Genomic DNA, 16,777 nt, shown 5'->3' on the forward strand with positions numbered 1-16,777 from the left:
CTTGGCGACATGAACTCACATACAATATGGGTTATTCATGTGCTTGCGCTTTGATCACAAGAGCATAGTGGTGTGTAGAGTAAGTTGAACTCAGTTGAACTAGGGTAACTCGTGATGTAGTGGGTTTGTTGTCTCTATGGAAAGTTAAGATTTACTGGTAAGTACGACAATCAATAACTACTGCTACTAAATATAATCACTTACTAGGCAGAGTTCCTTCCAATCAGTCAACTTAAACCATTTTGTAGCGGAATTTAGTCTTTCTATGCCTCGTGATGTCATTAAGCTTTGGCAAGATAGACTACTGGGGCAATGCAATTCCAGGTCGGCCACAAGAGTTGTCCTACATTACCCAGGTGAGAGATCGAAGCCTTCTGAGAAGCTTTTGCATAAGTTTTGAACAATATTGTGATCTTGGCTCAGCAATAATTTGAAAAAGCTCAAGGCAATAATATAGCTTATATTTAGGGTAGTTACATTACTTTTTATTTAATACGTAAACTACTATTCAAATATATGCAATAAGGATTCTAATCCGCAAAACCAACCTTTAGTTGAGATGCATCTGTAAGAGTATTCTACAGGAAGACGCAGTAAATGGTATTAATGTACTCATTAAGCATGTGGTACTATCTACACAAATGTTCGGCCTAATGCTACAACTTGAAATGCGCATAAAGAAGTTCCTGACTTTTAACAATGATATAAAAACATCATTATACCACATAAAAAGTTACTCTCAGAAAATGGCTGTGTAAGACAATACAGTGCATTTGTAAGACAACAAATATGTGTGTAACAAAAAAGGTGCATGCATTGGTAAAATAGTATATGATATGCCTAGCTGAATCAGGTTACACAAGTGTGAGTGATTATATGTACATAGGACCAATGTTTATCTAGATTCCACTACCCATTGAGGACATTTCGAGAGAAGCAAAAATAAAAGCGAGATGCATGGGAAGGATGACCATTCTAGAACCTTCTAAACCTACACGAGATGAGGTTAGATTTTACACATTTGGCCGAGCGAATGCATGACCATAATATTAAAACAGGAATTATGTGCAACACATAGTTTTGTCTGGTTTTATGCTTGTCAAAATACGCGTTGTTTAGTTTCATTTGAAACTTGGTTGAAGTTGTCTGCTCTCGACGTCTTGTAAAATGATAGACTTTAAACACAGATATCCCCTGTGACAAGCTAGTACGACACGATAGTTGTAAACAAGCTAGAGTGGCAGGAAAGCACTTATCAATACTTTACGCTGTAGGTTAGGAAGATCAACTACGACAGAAGAACGGACCAGATCAATAATCAGGGATTTGTAAGCTTGAAGCAGAGGCCATACAGAGCAATAGGGCATCCTGTCTACATCGATAACAAAAAACTCATAACAGATGCTTTGGGTCTGCCACACCAGGTTAGTTTTGTTCAGATTTTTTGATATGTCGCAAAATCAAAATACAGTTTCACGCATTTTTGTGATGAGATGAACAAAATACCAAGCGTATTGGGCGAATTCTGAATTAGACTGGAATAAAAATAATTGCGTACTGATATAGTGGTGTGGAACTTTCCAATTCAGATAGTAAATTAAACTATTGCATGCTCAGTATGAAGTTATGCACTCCTCGTGTTTGATGGTTGCAGGAAAATGAGTATGAACAGAGCAAGCCATCGACTCCTTCTTCATCCCTTGAAGAGGGTGAGCGCCCCGAATCAAAATACATGCTCAGAAGGTCAAAGAAACAGCTAAACACACTCAGAAAAGAAATAGAACGTGGAAGGTATGTTTACTGTTTATTATAAAATATAAAGGCCAAGTAGTAGTCAGTAGCAGAACTTTTATAGATTTATTAATAATCTCACAACAAAAGGTTCTTTGCGGTTTTAAGCCAACCACAAAATCTCCGCTGACAGAATGTGACAAGAGTAGGTGTAACCAATTGCAGCGCATATTCTCACAGATACAGCATTTGATTGGTCAGAACTACTTTCTGGAGTAAAAAAGAGTCCCTGAATGTGGCTTCAACTCGCCAGACCTATTGCGCCAAATAAAAACAAATAAATTTGTCCAGTTCTTCCTGTGGCAGATTGAAATTTGCGTACCAGAATATTTTTTAAGAGGTTTCAATATTACACAAACATCTGACTAGTTAGAATATTGATTACGCGATACTAGTACACACAGGCCTAAACAAACACCGGTAAGTGTGTAAAATTGGTATGTCTACAAATTCCAACATGACACTTGAGAATGTACACAAACCAACATAAGAGCTCAGCGTTGGCTGCCATATAAAAATAAACAAATATTTGTCTTGTAGAAACTTGCTTCGAAATGTGAAGTTGGGACACGGTTTATTTAAAGTGTTGGAGGATGAATGGACGAAAACGGTAAGCTTATTGATACTGGGATAACCACGATAGCCAAACAATTGGTGAAATGCTCTCATAATGTTAATATAACAAGCAAATATCAAATCAACTTGAAATGTCTGAATGACACTCTTAGTACAACATTGTCTCACTCAGATATCACAGAGAGAATCTGATGCTGCGTTAGCAAAACAAAAAGCCATGATGAACTGGCAAATGGCGAAGTCCAGTGGCAGCGAATCGGAATCAGAAGATGAACTTCAGGACTACTTTGATGTCTCCAAGTAAGCAATAAAAAGTTCACCTTATTACAAAAAGAAAAAGATCTTGACATCCTCCCACGGCTTTTTACCTTGTCTTATCTTCTGTAGTGTTACAAACCTGCACTCAGATAGAATATAATATAAACTATTTGAAGTTACGTGAAGGCTTGAGAGATGGTTACAAAAAACGAACCTCTTCGAAAGCAGATACATATAAAGGTTTATCCTGTTTAAAAAAAGTAAATAAAAAACTACACTATGATAACAGAGCCTCCTAAAAATTGATGTGACAATGGTTTACGCAAACAAGCAGCTAAAATAATTTTAGAAAAATTTGGATTTGACTGACTTTACGAACAAATCAATTATCCCCGATTACATAATGCTGTAATTTGTCCATTTATTACTATTAGGCTCTACATGAGTCTGACAGTAGAATTTAATTTTAATAAATGGCTAGCTATGGATTCATGAACACTCTATAGAAAATTATGAAACTAGATATTTACCTACAACTTTCTTTCCTTGAGAATAGTTAATTGCAGAGTTACGAAAGTATTTTGTGTTATAAAGGCTTGTGCCTTGGAACCCTGGTACAATGACCAAATGTGTATGGATTGTAGAGAGTTTGTAGACATAGAGGTACCGGAATATGCGCAGCAAGAAGATGAGCCAACTGAAGACCTAGAACATGTTCGATTTATGGCCAGACCTGAAACATACAGTGGTCATACAAACACAGACAATGAACCGTGAGTTGTCAAAAGGAACACAACTCCTTACCCGTAAAACATTTGGAAACCTGTGAAAAAATGAATTGCAACATAAAAATTATGCTTTATCTCATTAAACTTGTTGTTAGAGCTGAGAGACTCCAGATGAAGAGATGCCTAAAATACAAGTTTTTTTAATTACACTTCATACTTTTTAGTTTGTTCTGTACTTTGAACTTGTATGTTTGTTCTCTGAAACTAAACTTTTCAGTTGACATTACGATGTGGGCCTAAATGTCAATCCATTATAAACCAGACCAGTGACATATGACTAACATCTAAACACTATAATTATATCAACATTGATTTGTGCAGAAAACTCTTCCCACGTTTGAAATGTTCTACGCTTAATAAAGTGATGACAGAGCTTTTTATACAAACAAGAAACTAGGTCAAAGAATCAAGGACCAGAAGGTCAGAAAACAGATCAAAGAACAGGGAAAGAACTAGACTATAATTTTTACTATAATAAGAGCCGATAAAAGATTGCATCTACCAGGAATCAAACCTGAATATTCAGATCCCCAGACCAGCACACTACCAACTGCACCACTCGACCAACTTGCTGCTGACAATAATTGTGCCCATAGTTATTACACATGACAATCTCTCACAGTGCCAGGGACTGTCAGCATACTTGTTTGAATCGCTGTAAGAGGATCATATCAGTATTTGTGCTTTAAATTCTAAACCGAACTCGATACATCACAGCTGAAAGCTGCTATCCAACAGAAGATGCATTGGTAAAATGGAATTAATAAATCAGGAGGCAAAATCAGTGGTTATAACACTAAATGAAAGAGTTGCTGGAAGAGAAGCGTGGGCAGGTCACACCAGCAGTACACTCAAGTATGATGATACATTCTGATATAAAGTTCAACCACTATTTCTGACCCAAATCTATCCCTGAAGGCTGTTTGATAAGTGAATTGTTCAAACTCTGAAATTATTTTTCAGATTTCATTAAAGAATTTTAATTCTTTGCAAAACTAAAACAACTACCATTTAAAGCTTTTTATATTTTTTTATATTAAATGAAAAGTTAAATGATAAACTATATATTAACAGAGAACATTATACATTTTACATAAAGTATATGGAATTTTTTATATAAATAGTCTATCGATGGAAAAGTCAAGACTGGGGAATGTTTCGCTGTATCTGTAGTGGTTCATACCCCAGACTCGCTTCTTCCCGCCTCAAGTAGAAAAGGTATCGAACAAATAATTTAATAATTTACATTCTAATAAAATGTAAAAATAAAGAATACACTCCGCAAAACAGAAAATACATTTAGTCTATTGTAAACGTCAACAAACATACAAAGGTTGAATACTAAAAATAATAAACAAGAGTGCCAGTTGGTAATCAAGCCACGTCGTCAGGTTCCCGCTGCCTATCTCAGGGTGTGCGAGTTGCAAATTGTTGTTTGGCGTATGAAGCGAAAGGTCAGAAACTATTTTTTGCTCAAAATCTGATTTGTTCGAAATCTGCGACATTCGAAAACCATGGCTAGAATGTATATCGCAGACCCTTTTATTATTACACAGTAATATATACATGTATAATGGGAATAGCCTTTGAAGCCGACTTCTCACCGAGTTGAAACTAAAATTACTAAAGTAGTACAACTCGCTGCTAGTATTGATATACAATGTAGTGAGTTGTTTAAATTGTTGCCAAATTCAAGAACATTAAACCAGATAATCAATAAAAAACTATTTTATTTCTATGAAATTAAGAAATCTTACGAAATGTCAAGGACCAGCTAAAGAAACGATGAAGTGAATATATTTGTTTAAGAGGAAATAATCTTATGATAATATTAATGATTAATGAGTGTTCAATTCACGCAGATACAATAAGCATGATACAAGCTGAGTACAGGTGGGTATCATAGTGCTCAATTTTCAGCAAAACAGAATTGTTTTTGTAAGATTTGAGAACTGTACAAATGTGTTCACTAAATACGCAGTCAACAGTTGAAAGAATTTATAATTCCATAAATAAGCACAAAGACAAACACTGCAAAACTTTAAATTGAAATCTGGAAGAATCTTTACTATAATAAAGGCCCTGTGTGTCTGTCTGCCCGAAGCCAGGGCTGGAAATTGAGAAAAAAAGATTACATCGTATGCGATTTGAACTCGCTACAATAATTCTTAGCCTTATAAAACCATACCACATTTGTACACATAAATGTGGAAAACACATATTTTTTACTTTAAATCCTGCATATAAGCCTTTCGCTGTAGGGTGATTGATTTGCAAAACACACATGCAACTATAAAAACTAAATGTTTGAATGCTACAGTAAATGAGTATGTAGCTTATATGTGAGGTAACATTCTAGAAAATCTTCTTCAACTTTAGTTTACATCTCAAGATTAATAAACTCAACCTAATATATTGTAGATCACATTCTAAAGAGAAATGTGTTAGAGCAAAATCTGTGATGACAACAGCATCGCCGAGAAGAAGGAAAGGTGCTGCCCCAAGGCCTTACACTCCTGTCCATGGAAATATCAGTCAAAAAAAGCATCAGACAGGGGAAATACATGGGTAAATTGGCAATCAACTATAAGATAAATTTACCTTTATCCTATAGTTGATAAAAAATCTCAATGCAACACAAAAAGATGGATTCATGTTTGCAATTCCAAATGTTTTAATTTTATTAAAATCTGTGAGCACTTATTCCTATACAAAGCACTTCAAAAGACTTTTCACGTTTGAAGTGAATGTAAAATATTCCAGTGGCAATTCCTTTTCTGACTGACTTTAGAAGTTTGTGAAACAACAAATAAAGTTAAAATGCATCAGCCACTGAAACACTTTTTCAATCTATTTCTGTATAAATAAAAAAATAACTTTCAAAATTTAGTTTTGAAAAACATTTTGTTTTAATTGTTATGTGTCGGAATCACTGCATCAAAAGCAAATATTGGGAGTTCAGCGAAGAGCTGTTATATTGTTTGAAGGGAGACGCTGTTTAAACAACTCTGCTGCCTGCACTGGATTCTGAAGGCAATGGATATCGCTGAGACAGTCACCATGTCGCCTTTAATAACTTGTTGGGAGCTCAAGTAGGTCTTGCAATATAGAATTACGTGAAATAATATAAGCTTGGCTATTACTTTAAAAACCCATTTCACAGTTCTACATGTAACCTTAGAATTCTTTGTATTCACTGGACGGTAGTTAGCATACCTCCCCACAGATTCCGATCTGATTCTTTAGCGCTGACAAGATGGGTGGCATTGAGCTCAACAAACGAACAATAGAAGACAAAAAGCAGCGAGAGCAGCTAAGATATGACAACCTGTTTAAACCTGTCAAACCAAAAGAAATCAAGAAGGCCAAACCTCGAACAGAGAAAAGGCGATCAACATTCTATCCATCACGACTGAGCAGGTGAATTTATAATGCAAGTAATGAAATTACTGTGATAAATAGGTAAGTCGCACATTATATTTAAACTATATAACTGTTATCCTAGTAGTACATTATATTTAAACTATATAACTGTTATCCTAGTAGTACATTATATTTAAACTATATAACTGTTATCCTAGTAGTACATTATATTTAAACTATATAACTGTTATCCTAGTAGTACATCATATTTAAACTATATAACTGTTATCCTAGTAGTACATTATATTTAAACTATATAACTGTTATCCTAGTAGTACATTATATTTAAACTATATAACTGTTATCCTAGTAGTACATTATATTTAAACTATATATCTGTTATACTAGTAGTGCATTATATTTAAACTAAATATCTGTTGTTAGTTAGCACACTATATTTGAACTAAAATAATGTTAACTCCATGGAATAAAGGATATATCATATCATCATTGCATAGATGTATACATATGCATATGTATACACATATATGTATGTCAATTTTATGTTAGGAATACTCCAGCTTGGCCAGATATACCCAATTCTTACTATTCAGGTCTGGCTCCATCGCTCAGTCGATCCGAAGCAGGTCTGGCTCTATAGCCCACAGCCAGGGTAGCGAAACCATGACACTTATGAATGACAATTCAACTAGTGGCTTAGATGACTCACGATTTGACCATGACAGCAATATTATAGAAGGTAAGGCATGAAAATATTGTAACAATCATGTTTTAGTGGCATCACTATCCTTCTTATATATAATGAACAGCGAAACCCAGGCATCTCACATAAAGTGCAAGAAGTACCATTATACCACGGCTCAAATCAATCAACGACTGCTAAATTTGTAATAAATAATGCAAGCATTGGTAAGCTAATGCCTATCTAAAAATACTATCTATTTTCTTGTGGGCGACAAAACAAAACAATTCTCAGACCATATGACTATTACCAACTATGCTAAGACAATTCCTCGTTGTAGAACAAATATTTGAAGCACCAATAACAGTACCACCTCCAATCACCATAACAGCCCCGGATAACGAACTTGCTGCCAGTACCAGACCACCGACTAGACAGCCAGGAACAGGTGCGAGGTCTTCCTTATTAAATATAACGAGAGAAGAGCTCAAACAACAAGAACTAGCGGTAAGTTCTACATCGTGACAGAAGGTTCTGCTTACATATCAGTGTCCAAGGAACAAGCTTGTGCGACCAGAAAGTTCTGCTTATATATCAGTGTCCAAGGAACATGCTTGTGTGACCCTAGTATTAGACTCAATCTACTGATTAAGGAAATCTTTTTATGAAAAAGCGAGATGATGGAATAATGGTCTTTTAACTGAGGTATATCTTCTTTTTAGAAACAACTCGAGGAAGCGGCAAAGATGGACAGCACTCCTATGGAAAGGCTCTCTCATTCGAGGATGTATCGAGCAACGGCTTCAGTAAAACCAAAATCCTCAAAAGAACTGCTCGAATTCAAGGCATCATGTAAAAGCAGCAAACTTATCAACCAATCACAGGATTTAAAGCAATCTTGGGCGGAGGTGAAGGAGGAGAGAGCACTACGACTGCATGATGAACTAGACTATCAAGAAAAGTAAGAGCCTGATATACAGTGGACCAAAAAAATAAAATATTAATGCACTCATATTGCCTTTGATATGGTGATCAATGCTTGATGCCAACGCGGGTGTTATGTTATGGCGCGACGCAATTTCTGTTGTTTTGAAAAGTTACCAGCAACGAAAACCTCGCCATTGTAATTTTTTTCCACCTAGAAGTATACTTGCAAGGATACAATATATCACTAGCTCAGATATAATAAAAATTGTAAGTGGATTTGAAATATCCTGAAAAATATCAGCATGCATAATCAGTTGGTGCGCTCACTCAAGTATTGCTATGATGCATCTTTTTAAGCGTCACTGCTGTAAAACTAGTGTAGCCACCCCTTCGCCTAAATGCCTTACCACTATTTTATTTATACATTTGACCACTATTTTGGTCATCATTTACAAAACATTGCTGCGCACAACCTTTTACTGATTGTAGATCAAATTCTGCATACATTGAGCATTATGGAGCATTGTGTATATCAAGCAATAATTTGACATAAAAACAAAGCCTTCAGTTTTAAGTATTGTTGAACAAGTAGAGGATATTAGAAAGTCTTCTTTAAGAAAAAGCTAACGAACTCGTGTCAAGTTGAGTGAGTCATTGAACTGTGTGAGCGGTGCTTTAAAGATGAACTTTCACAAAATTTCAAGTAAATTTTATCAGAAAGTAATAGTATTTTTCTATAATTTGCGATTGATATATATATTATTTGATTGAGCGTTTTAATTGCGATCAAGATTTATCGATTGAAATCTTGAAACATCCTGGCAATTAGATCAGATCACCTCAAACATAAAAAACAATCGCAAATGATAAAAAATACCAACATTTTCTGATAAAATCTACAAAACTTTTGTGTCCGCTCATCTTTAACAGCAACACTAATTCAACACATTGACTAAGAAACAAAGTACCTATTATGACAAAATAAATGTCAACCAACCATAGTGACAGAAGACTTACAGCTTGACAAAACTCTAAAAAATTATTCTGAACTTTTTGTAGAGCTAAAGAAGATATTGACGTAAAATCATATGATCCTGAGTGTAGAACTGTTGCTTGGCAAAGTTGTAAAGTTACAATATTTTTATCAAAACGTTTTGATCTATGTAAAAAATCCCTGCAAGGCAAACACTTTGTTAATTTTAGGAATCGTTTAAAAACATGCCAGGACAAGTTTAGCGCGATGGAAACAAGCGAAAACAGCTTCCATAGAGCGTTGAAAAACATGAGATTAAAAAGTGAACACAAAAGAAGGGAGTCGGAAAAAGAAAAGAACCAAAGACAAGACCAATCAAAGTACGCTAAATGGTGAGTGGTTACAGCGATGGTTACTATGGCTACAGCGATGATCACTATGATTAACAACCCAGTTTAACAAGGATCTTAGTATAAATTCGACAACTGGTTTATATACATGTATATAGTAAGTCAATATTGAAACTAAACTTTGACTGGAATGGTATGAATAGATTCACATTTCTTTTTAAAACAGACAAAACAAAAGCAAGCCCAGGCTATACAGACATCTTCAATTGATTGGTTGAGACTACAGGTCCTTTTCAAGTTGCTAAACAAGTACATACAGTTTAACCAGTTGCAAGAAGACCAATGCTTTAAATGGCCTGAAATATAGTACCTTCATGTAAAAAAGCTCTGTTGGTAACATGATATTAAGACTATTGCACCTGAGCACAGTTCAATAAGCTCATGTGAGAGAAGTACAACTCTATTTGTATTTAAACGACTAGTCATTTACATATGCATATACACATGACTCATCTCAATTGTTTGCTCAACTTAAAACTTCAACAAATCAATCAAGTTCATGGTAAACCCTGTAAGTCATGGTTTCCAGTATGTCTGAAGTCTGTCAGTAATAGTCATAATGAAGTGTATTTAGATTTGTTATAAATATATTATCTAATTAACTTGATAATTAACACAAAAATGCGATAATTATATTTCCAAGTAAAGATTTCCAAAATTTCGATGAAACTCCCAAGAAGTATTCAACATAAAAACGCATAATTTATTTATCATGCAATTGCCTTAGTCAAAGAACACATTTTCATCGATTATTTTAAAAAATATTGGGCTGGGTATTAAAATGATATCTTATTTGGTATGCCTGATTGACTTCTGAGTTGAAAACGCCTTTTGCAAGATATTTCCTACTTTCATATATAACTGTAAAGAAGAATCTATCAAGAATGTTTTCGATAATACAGGTATGATGAACTGACAAGTCTAGTACCAGCTGACTGCTCATCCCAATGGTACTTCAAGAACATCCTTAACAAACTTAGAATATTTGGCATAGTAAGTAATCGTTACTTGCTTTTTGACTGACAATTTTTATGGCAAAGGTGTATTGAAACGTTAATATTCCAATTGAATACTTTTAAAACCTATGACAAAAACAATCATTGCATATTACAGACTTAACAATTTGTCATTTAAAACAGGAAGTACATTGTTCAAAGAACCCTTGGTAATATATCCGTGATTCGTCCCTACTCAAATGCAATATCTCAATATTCTCCACACCATTCTCCATCAGCTTTGCCGTATTATTTTGCGAACAGATATTATTTCCATATATGTAACCAATGACAATGTTTACTGTCTCTTTTTCTCCATTCACTAGTTCCTATATTGTTGCACATTCTATCCTGTCCCGTGTAGTTCAATGTGGAATTTATGAACAATAACATTTCAAACCTTCCTCTGTTGAATTGCTCCCAGACAGCATTACTTATGCTGCTGATGTTCATAACACCACTGTTGAATTTTTAGAAATACGGACCTGACAACAAGGTGAATTCCTAATAATGCTCACCTTACTTTGCGTGTTTCATATATTTGCTAGTCTGGTGTTTGCAGCTGAATTTGTCTTAACAGCACAAATGCACCCCATTGTTTGTCACTTTAATTGATTGCTGAACCAACGAAGAGATATACCTATATGTTGACGCCGACAGTAAGCGCATTACAGAGTCGAGCAAAGTTCAGTGATCAAATAATCCTTCAACAATCACTCATATTACGCGTTGCTTGCATAGGAGACTCCAAATGTCAGCGTTTGTATGGAATTAAATGAACGATAACTTATTTGTACGGTTTGACTTGCTGCCTTTGTGGGTTGCTATTCTTGATTGGCTGTTCAATTCAACAGGAATAAAGGGTATTACTGATTGATAATGGAGTGTGTGTGGCTGTAATGATACATGAACAAGAAACTGACTCTCTCAACTCTTGTATTTTAGCAACGTGTAAGCTATGTCGCGCCGCCAATATCAATGGTATCGTCCTATAATTAGTTTCCAGCCATTCACTATGATCTGTTAGTGATATTTTATAATTACACTGCACATAGTTTGCACACCGTTCCGTTTGTTTAGCAGTTCCCCAAGCCTGTCGACCCAAACCCTCAATGTTGTAATGATCTAGCTGTAGATGTCGATAAGTTGAACCAACTTTCCTATTTCTGAAAATGATTCGTGTTATCATATTGATCAGGTAAAATCATCCGATTTTACTGCATAACCTAAGAGTTAATGTCCAAGAATATTTGTGTTTGAGGTTGAATGTCCCTTTAATCTTGTTAATTCTGCACTGCATGATCTGATAGTAGTTAATGTTAACTGCGTGATTGATAAAATATTGGAGTGGAGTGATAACCAAGTCGACAAACACGCCAAATACATGTATATGCCCACATGAATGATTAACAAACTTAGCTCTGTATATTGTAGACTGAAAGCTCAAGCAAGGCAAGCGAGCATAAGTTCACCCGAGTTCTCAGGCTAATACGTTCATGGGAGATCTGCTCCCCAAACATAGCTGTTGCTGTTGAGTTTTGCAGGGATCGAATAATCGAAATGAATGAAGAAGATTTCGAGGATTTGTTTCACCATCTGTTTCCTGCCATTGAGCGACCAAAAACAGCTCCGGCTAAATCAAGCCGATAGCAACTAGGCAATATTATGCGAACGGTTTAGTGCAGTTCATTGTTAGTATTCGGTTTCCTGTTTTGTTTTTCTTTTGTTTACATCTTTGCATGTTATTTGTTGACCCAGTATACTCAGCCCTGCTAAGTCATGAATGAAAATCTCTCAGCCAAATATTTTAAAGTTGATAATTTATTGCCTACTCACTTTACCATAGTGCAACATTTGAGGGACAATAGCATAAAAAGTAAAACACATGCAAGTTGTTGATAAAATTTTTGTAAACGATATACATATATTTCTGTAACAGGATAAACACAATGCTCATTCAATATACAGTATTTACAGTATGTAACCAAAACCTGAACTGCACGTGTACATAAGACAAGAAAGACCGCTAGCCCTAGAACACTGCTTTTATTTTCTCTTACCACCTCTTGAGGTTCGCGGCTTCTTTTCTTTATTTGTGGAAGGATTGCTTTTCTGACTCGACGTCTTTGCTGAAGACCTCTTTGATGGCTGCAAAAAATAAATATAGCAAGGATTAGTTGAATAATAAAAAACTCATCAATGAGACACTGAAGAAGAACTGCCAGGAGACAATCATAATTGTGAGAGCAACATGTTGAATGGACCAAATATTTGAGAAAACAAAAAAGATCTAGCTTCCTTTGAACATAATTTTCACATTGTGCATTTAACCCAATGAAATATATTACTTGAAAGCAGTTTGGCCCTATTGAAAGGTTTTGTTAAAGTGAAGAATTACAGGTCTTAATAGAATCATCATGTGACACTCGCATGACCTTCAGAGACATCAGACATAAAGTCAGTAAACAGTAGTATCAATAGTATTATTAATAGCACTAATAGTAATATTAGGTAGTATAAATTGTCGTAGTGTTACACATTCAGTAGTGTAAAATACCTATTCACATTTACCTATTGGCAATACTTGAGAAGGGGTTAAACCAGCCCTCCCACCTTTATCCAACTAAAGATGAACCTAGACAAAATTTTAGTATCGGTATTTTTTTTATTATTTGCGATTGTTTTTGATATCTGAGTTGATCCGACTGCCAGGATGTTTTAAGATTAAATCGACAAAACTCGATCGCGGTTAAAATGTTCAGAAGAATAATGCATGTGAAATGACATAACTAGTTGCTATTGTTGCTATTATTGCTATAGTTGCCATTGTTGCTATAGGCTTTTGCGTTCATGTAACAGCATTACGGGTCTCTATTCAGTCTCTTCGCAACTATAGATGTCATACTCGCACTTTCGCTTGATCTGGTTGGTTTCAAAGCAATCAAGTTTTGTCGATTTTAATCTTGAAACATCCCGGCAGCCAGATCAACTCAAAAATAAAAAACAATCACAAATGACAGAAAAATACTGATATGTTCTGATAAAATCTACTAAAATTTTGGGCAAGTCATCTTTTAATCACAGTGAATCAGTGCTAACAACTAACTTAACAGTGTTAACAACTAACCACTTTCAGAGCTTTCACAACCTCCTCATCCGAGTCACCCTCAGAATCAACCTCCTCATCCTCTTGATCATTAGCAGAGGCTTGCACCCGTCTTTTTTTGACAGGCACTGCATCCATGGAATAGTGTAGCTTATGAGATGACTTGTTATATTGACGGGTGAGGGCTGCCTTCGTCTGTGTAACGAATAAGCAAGCAACTAAGGAGCTGCTGTATATCTGATATGAAAAATAACACACAGCGGGACAAGTTTCACTGTCACTGAAACTGTCATTTTCACCTGCAGTTGAAGCTCCTATAACGCATAACTCCCTATAAAGTAAGTTCCACAGAACGTAAAAAATGGTGTAAAGTTATTGCTTCGAATTATGTAAAAAGTTCCATACAACATGAAGTATCAAATCGGTACAAGTTCTCAAATTCGATTTGAACAGCGAGAATCTCATAGTTGGCCTAAAAATATTGTGATATCGAGAAAGTGACATGGGTTATATCTATTATATATGGGTTATTTCTATTATATATGGGTTATATCTATTATATATGCTAGTACCCTGGCAATCTAGTTCGCCGTGAGATATCGTCAGGTGTGTCGATAAAACGCAGAGAACAAGTAGCTATGCTAGTTAGCTTTTATTCAGAAACACTTGAAGGCAGTCGATTGGTGCCGATGTTTGAGTGTCGGTCTACCAATCTGAATACCAAGAATTGGCGTCTATGTTGCAAGCTATTTTTTATCCTAACCATGAACCCTTACTAAAACCAGACAGACATGTAAATAATGAAATATTTTTTATTATTTTTTCCTTTGCATAGTAGTTCTTGCTGCCTAGAAAAATAAAGAGAAAAAAATCAACGTAAATTAACATTGAAGGTTTGCGCTCCTCATAACTTATTGTAAAATTACAATCAAGGACCATAAACCGAGTGAAAAATATGTCGATACAAACTAATAATACTACAGTTATGGTACAACAATTATATTAAAAGTTAGGTCGCTAATTATCTTTTTAAAGGGCTAAAGGGATGAGAGTTTGGAAAGATCTTGGAACGGATTTTTACAATTTACATATATTTTACTGTTCATATAACGTAAAATCAATATAACGTAAGTGTTTAAATAACAGATTATTTATGCTGTAAGAGCGTCTACTGTGTTTATAAATATGAAATCAAGTTTTTACAATATACAGTGTTAGTATTGCTAGTGTAGGCATGATAGAGTTGCTACAAGAGCACAAACAACCTATGAAAATATAACAAACCTTCATTGGAAGAAAAGTCTTACATAGTAACATCATATTCTAACCTGGATACACAAATTTTTTAAACAAATATATGACATTCTCCCTCGGCAATTTGAAAGTTTTTCTAAGTATAACAATTTTGTACAAGAATAAAGAGAGTGAAGGGGCATTTTACAATGATGAGGTAAAAATTAATATTGGAATATAAAAATAATGAACAATGCTGTGCATCTGCACCGACAATTTTACCACCCTGTCCCTATCCTGCATCACTAACCCTACATTTCTGTTGGCCTGTGTCTATAGTTAAGCAACAACAAATTCTATTGCAGTAGAATACTTTCATTCAATTTTTTTTATTTATACCTTACTTATATAATGAATTTTTTTTATTGAAATATATATAACAATCTGTTAGATTTATGAAAGAAGAAGCTATGGTAATTTGTCCAAACACAAATGCTTTATCAAACATACCAAGCAGATACTGACACGAACAAAATCACATATAGAGATTTGACTGCATTAAACTCCTGGGCTAACCACAGGTAGCTCTAATAACAGAAAACCACAAAAATAAGTTTGTGAAAAACAGAATATCAGTTAATTTATTTAATAAATTCAGATTATATCACATTCCTATGAGAACGAATATCAACATTGAATACATTTTTGAAGGAGTTCAAAACTTTTATTAGAATCCAAATAACCAATTTGGTGCCTGATTGGATGAAGGTGTTACTAGCAAGCAAACTGGTTGCTAAAGAAATGAGCAAGAAGATAGAAATTACCCTAGACTCGATATGCGTACGAGGGTCACGCCGATTGGGCCATTGAGTCAGTTCCAGAATGCTGTCGTAGTCATCCTTGAGGAGGTCATATTCTTCTAAAAGACCGACCACCTGTTTCACTCCCTCAGACGGCTCTTCCTTTATTAAGGGGCGTGTCAGCCTATCACGCAAGATAGGCAGATAGTCCAAAAGAACATGCCTGGCATTGGCTGTCACACTGCAACAGGTACTCATTGCGTCACTACGCGACAAAATGAACAAGTGCTAAACAAACGCACAAGATTGACTAACAAATAAGAATTCGGGTGTCCAGAGGAAGTTGACTACAGATAAACGTGTTGTATGAGAAAATGACTGTGTAGAATGTAGATCATAAAGTCCTGTTAGATGTGTATTTATAAGTCTGTTTCAGCTTACTTTAAACTCATGTGTTGAGAAATGTCTTTATTCAATCTAGCATTCTTGTTAGTAGTTGAGAACTTGCCAAGCCATCTAGGAAAGTCGATTTGTTTGGAGAGATGGCCCATGAGTGCTTCGGCAGGCAGGACACTGGAGAACATGGCCTGCACAAGATATAGCATCAATATACCATAACACCGGGGAACATGGCCTGCAGAGGATATAGCTTCGATATATCGTATATGCCATAACAAGCACAGCTTATCTTTGGCAGCACAAACCATTATCCGAAAAAATGTCTAACCACTAATTTGATTCCATACGGTGAAGCTAACATAAAAAGAAACAAAACAAAAATTTGAATGTTTATAAACAAATTAATTTTAAAATCATGTGCATTCATATGTATAACCATTCAAGTGCAGCAAATC

At 35.1% G+C, this 16,777-nt stretch overlaps 2 protein-coding genes across 4 annotated transcripts in view; one reads left to right on the forward strand and one right to left on the reverse strand.

Moving 5' to 3' along the window:
- Positions 1–72: 72 nt before the first annotated feature.
- LOC137395251 (coiled-coil domain-containing protein 60-like) lies at positions 73–12,438 on the forward strand. Of its 2 annotated transcripts, XM_068082105.1 has the most exons (18): positions 73–157; positions 249–356; positions 904–1,005; positions 1,275–1,424; positions 1,655–1,791; positions 2,332–2,401; positions 2,540–2,667; positions 3,270–3,398; positions 5,835–5,981; positions 6,401–6,505; positions 6,660–6,833; positions 7,391–7,536; positions 7,820–7,986; positions 8,202–8,440; positions 9,610–9,771; positions 10,692–10,782; positions 11,260–11,280; positions 12,219–12,438. In XM_068082105.1, the coding sequence occupies exons 2-18, from the start codon at positions 276–278 to the stop codon at positions 12,432–12,434; spliced, it is 2,265 nt and encodes a 754-aa protein (XP_067938206.1). In that variant the 5' UTR covers positions 73–157; positions 249–275; the 3' UTR covers positions 12,435–12,438. The 2 variants fall into 2 exon arrangements, with proteins under 2 accessions (XP_067938206.1, XP_067938208.1); XM_068082107.1 differs by lacking the exon at positions 11,260–11,280.
- Positions 12,439–12,454: 16 nt separating this feature from the next.
- LOC137395250 (replication factor C subunit 1-like) overlaps positions 12,455–16,777 on the reverse strand; it is a 32,886-nt gene continuing 28,563 nt past the window's right edge. Inside the window, exons 17-20 of one of the 2 annotated variants that reach the window (XM_068082104.1) lie at positions 16,365–16,510; positions 15,948–16,164; positions 13,912–14,085; positions 12,455–12,932 (exon numbers count right to left, since the gene is read on the reverse strand). In XM_068082104.1, coding sequence (XP_067938205.1) covers positions 12,831–12,932; positions 13,912–14,085; positions 15,948–16,164; positions 16,365–16,510 — 639 coding nt within the window. In that variant the 3' untranslated portion in view covers positions 12,455–12,830. The remainder of the gene's footprint in view (positions 12,933–13,911; positions 14,086–15,947; positions 16,165–16,364; positions 16,511–16,777) is intronic. The other variant, XM_068082103.1, reaches the window with a different exon arrangement.

The sequence above is a fragment of the Watersipora subatra genome, chromosome 4, assembly GCF_963576615.1.
Source record: "Watersipora subatra chromosome 4, tzWatSuba1.1, whole genome shotgun sequence".
NCBI classification, from domain to species: domain Eukaryota; kingdom Metazoa; phylum Bryozoa; class Gymnolaemata; order Cheilostomatida; family Watersiporidae; genus Watersipora; species Watersipora subatra.

What these genes read in the sequence shown, in the direction of transcription:
- LOC137395251 (XM_068082105.1), top strand. Translation starts at nt 276, where the DNA reads ATGTCATTAAGCTTTGGCAAGATAGACTACTGGGGCAATGCAATTCCA. An exon ending in CTTTGGGTCTGCCACACCAG is followed by an intron (nt 1,425 to 1,654) that starts GTTAGTTTTGTT and finishes TGATGGTTGCAG; the next exon opens with GAAAATGAGTATGAACAGAG. An exon ending in TCAAACAACAAGAACTAGCG is followed by an intron (nt 7,987 to 8,201) that starts GTAAGTTCTACA and finishes TCTTCTTTTTAG; the next exon opens with AAACAACTCGAGGAAGCGGC.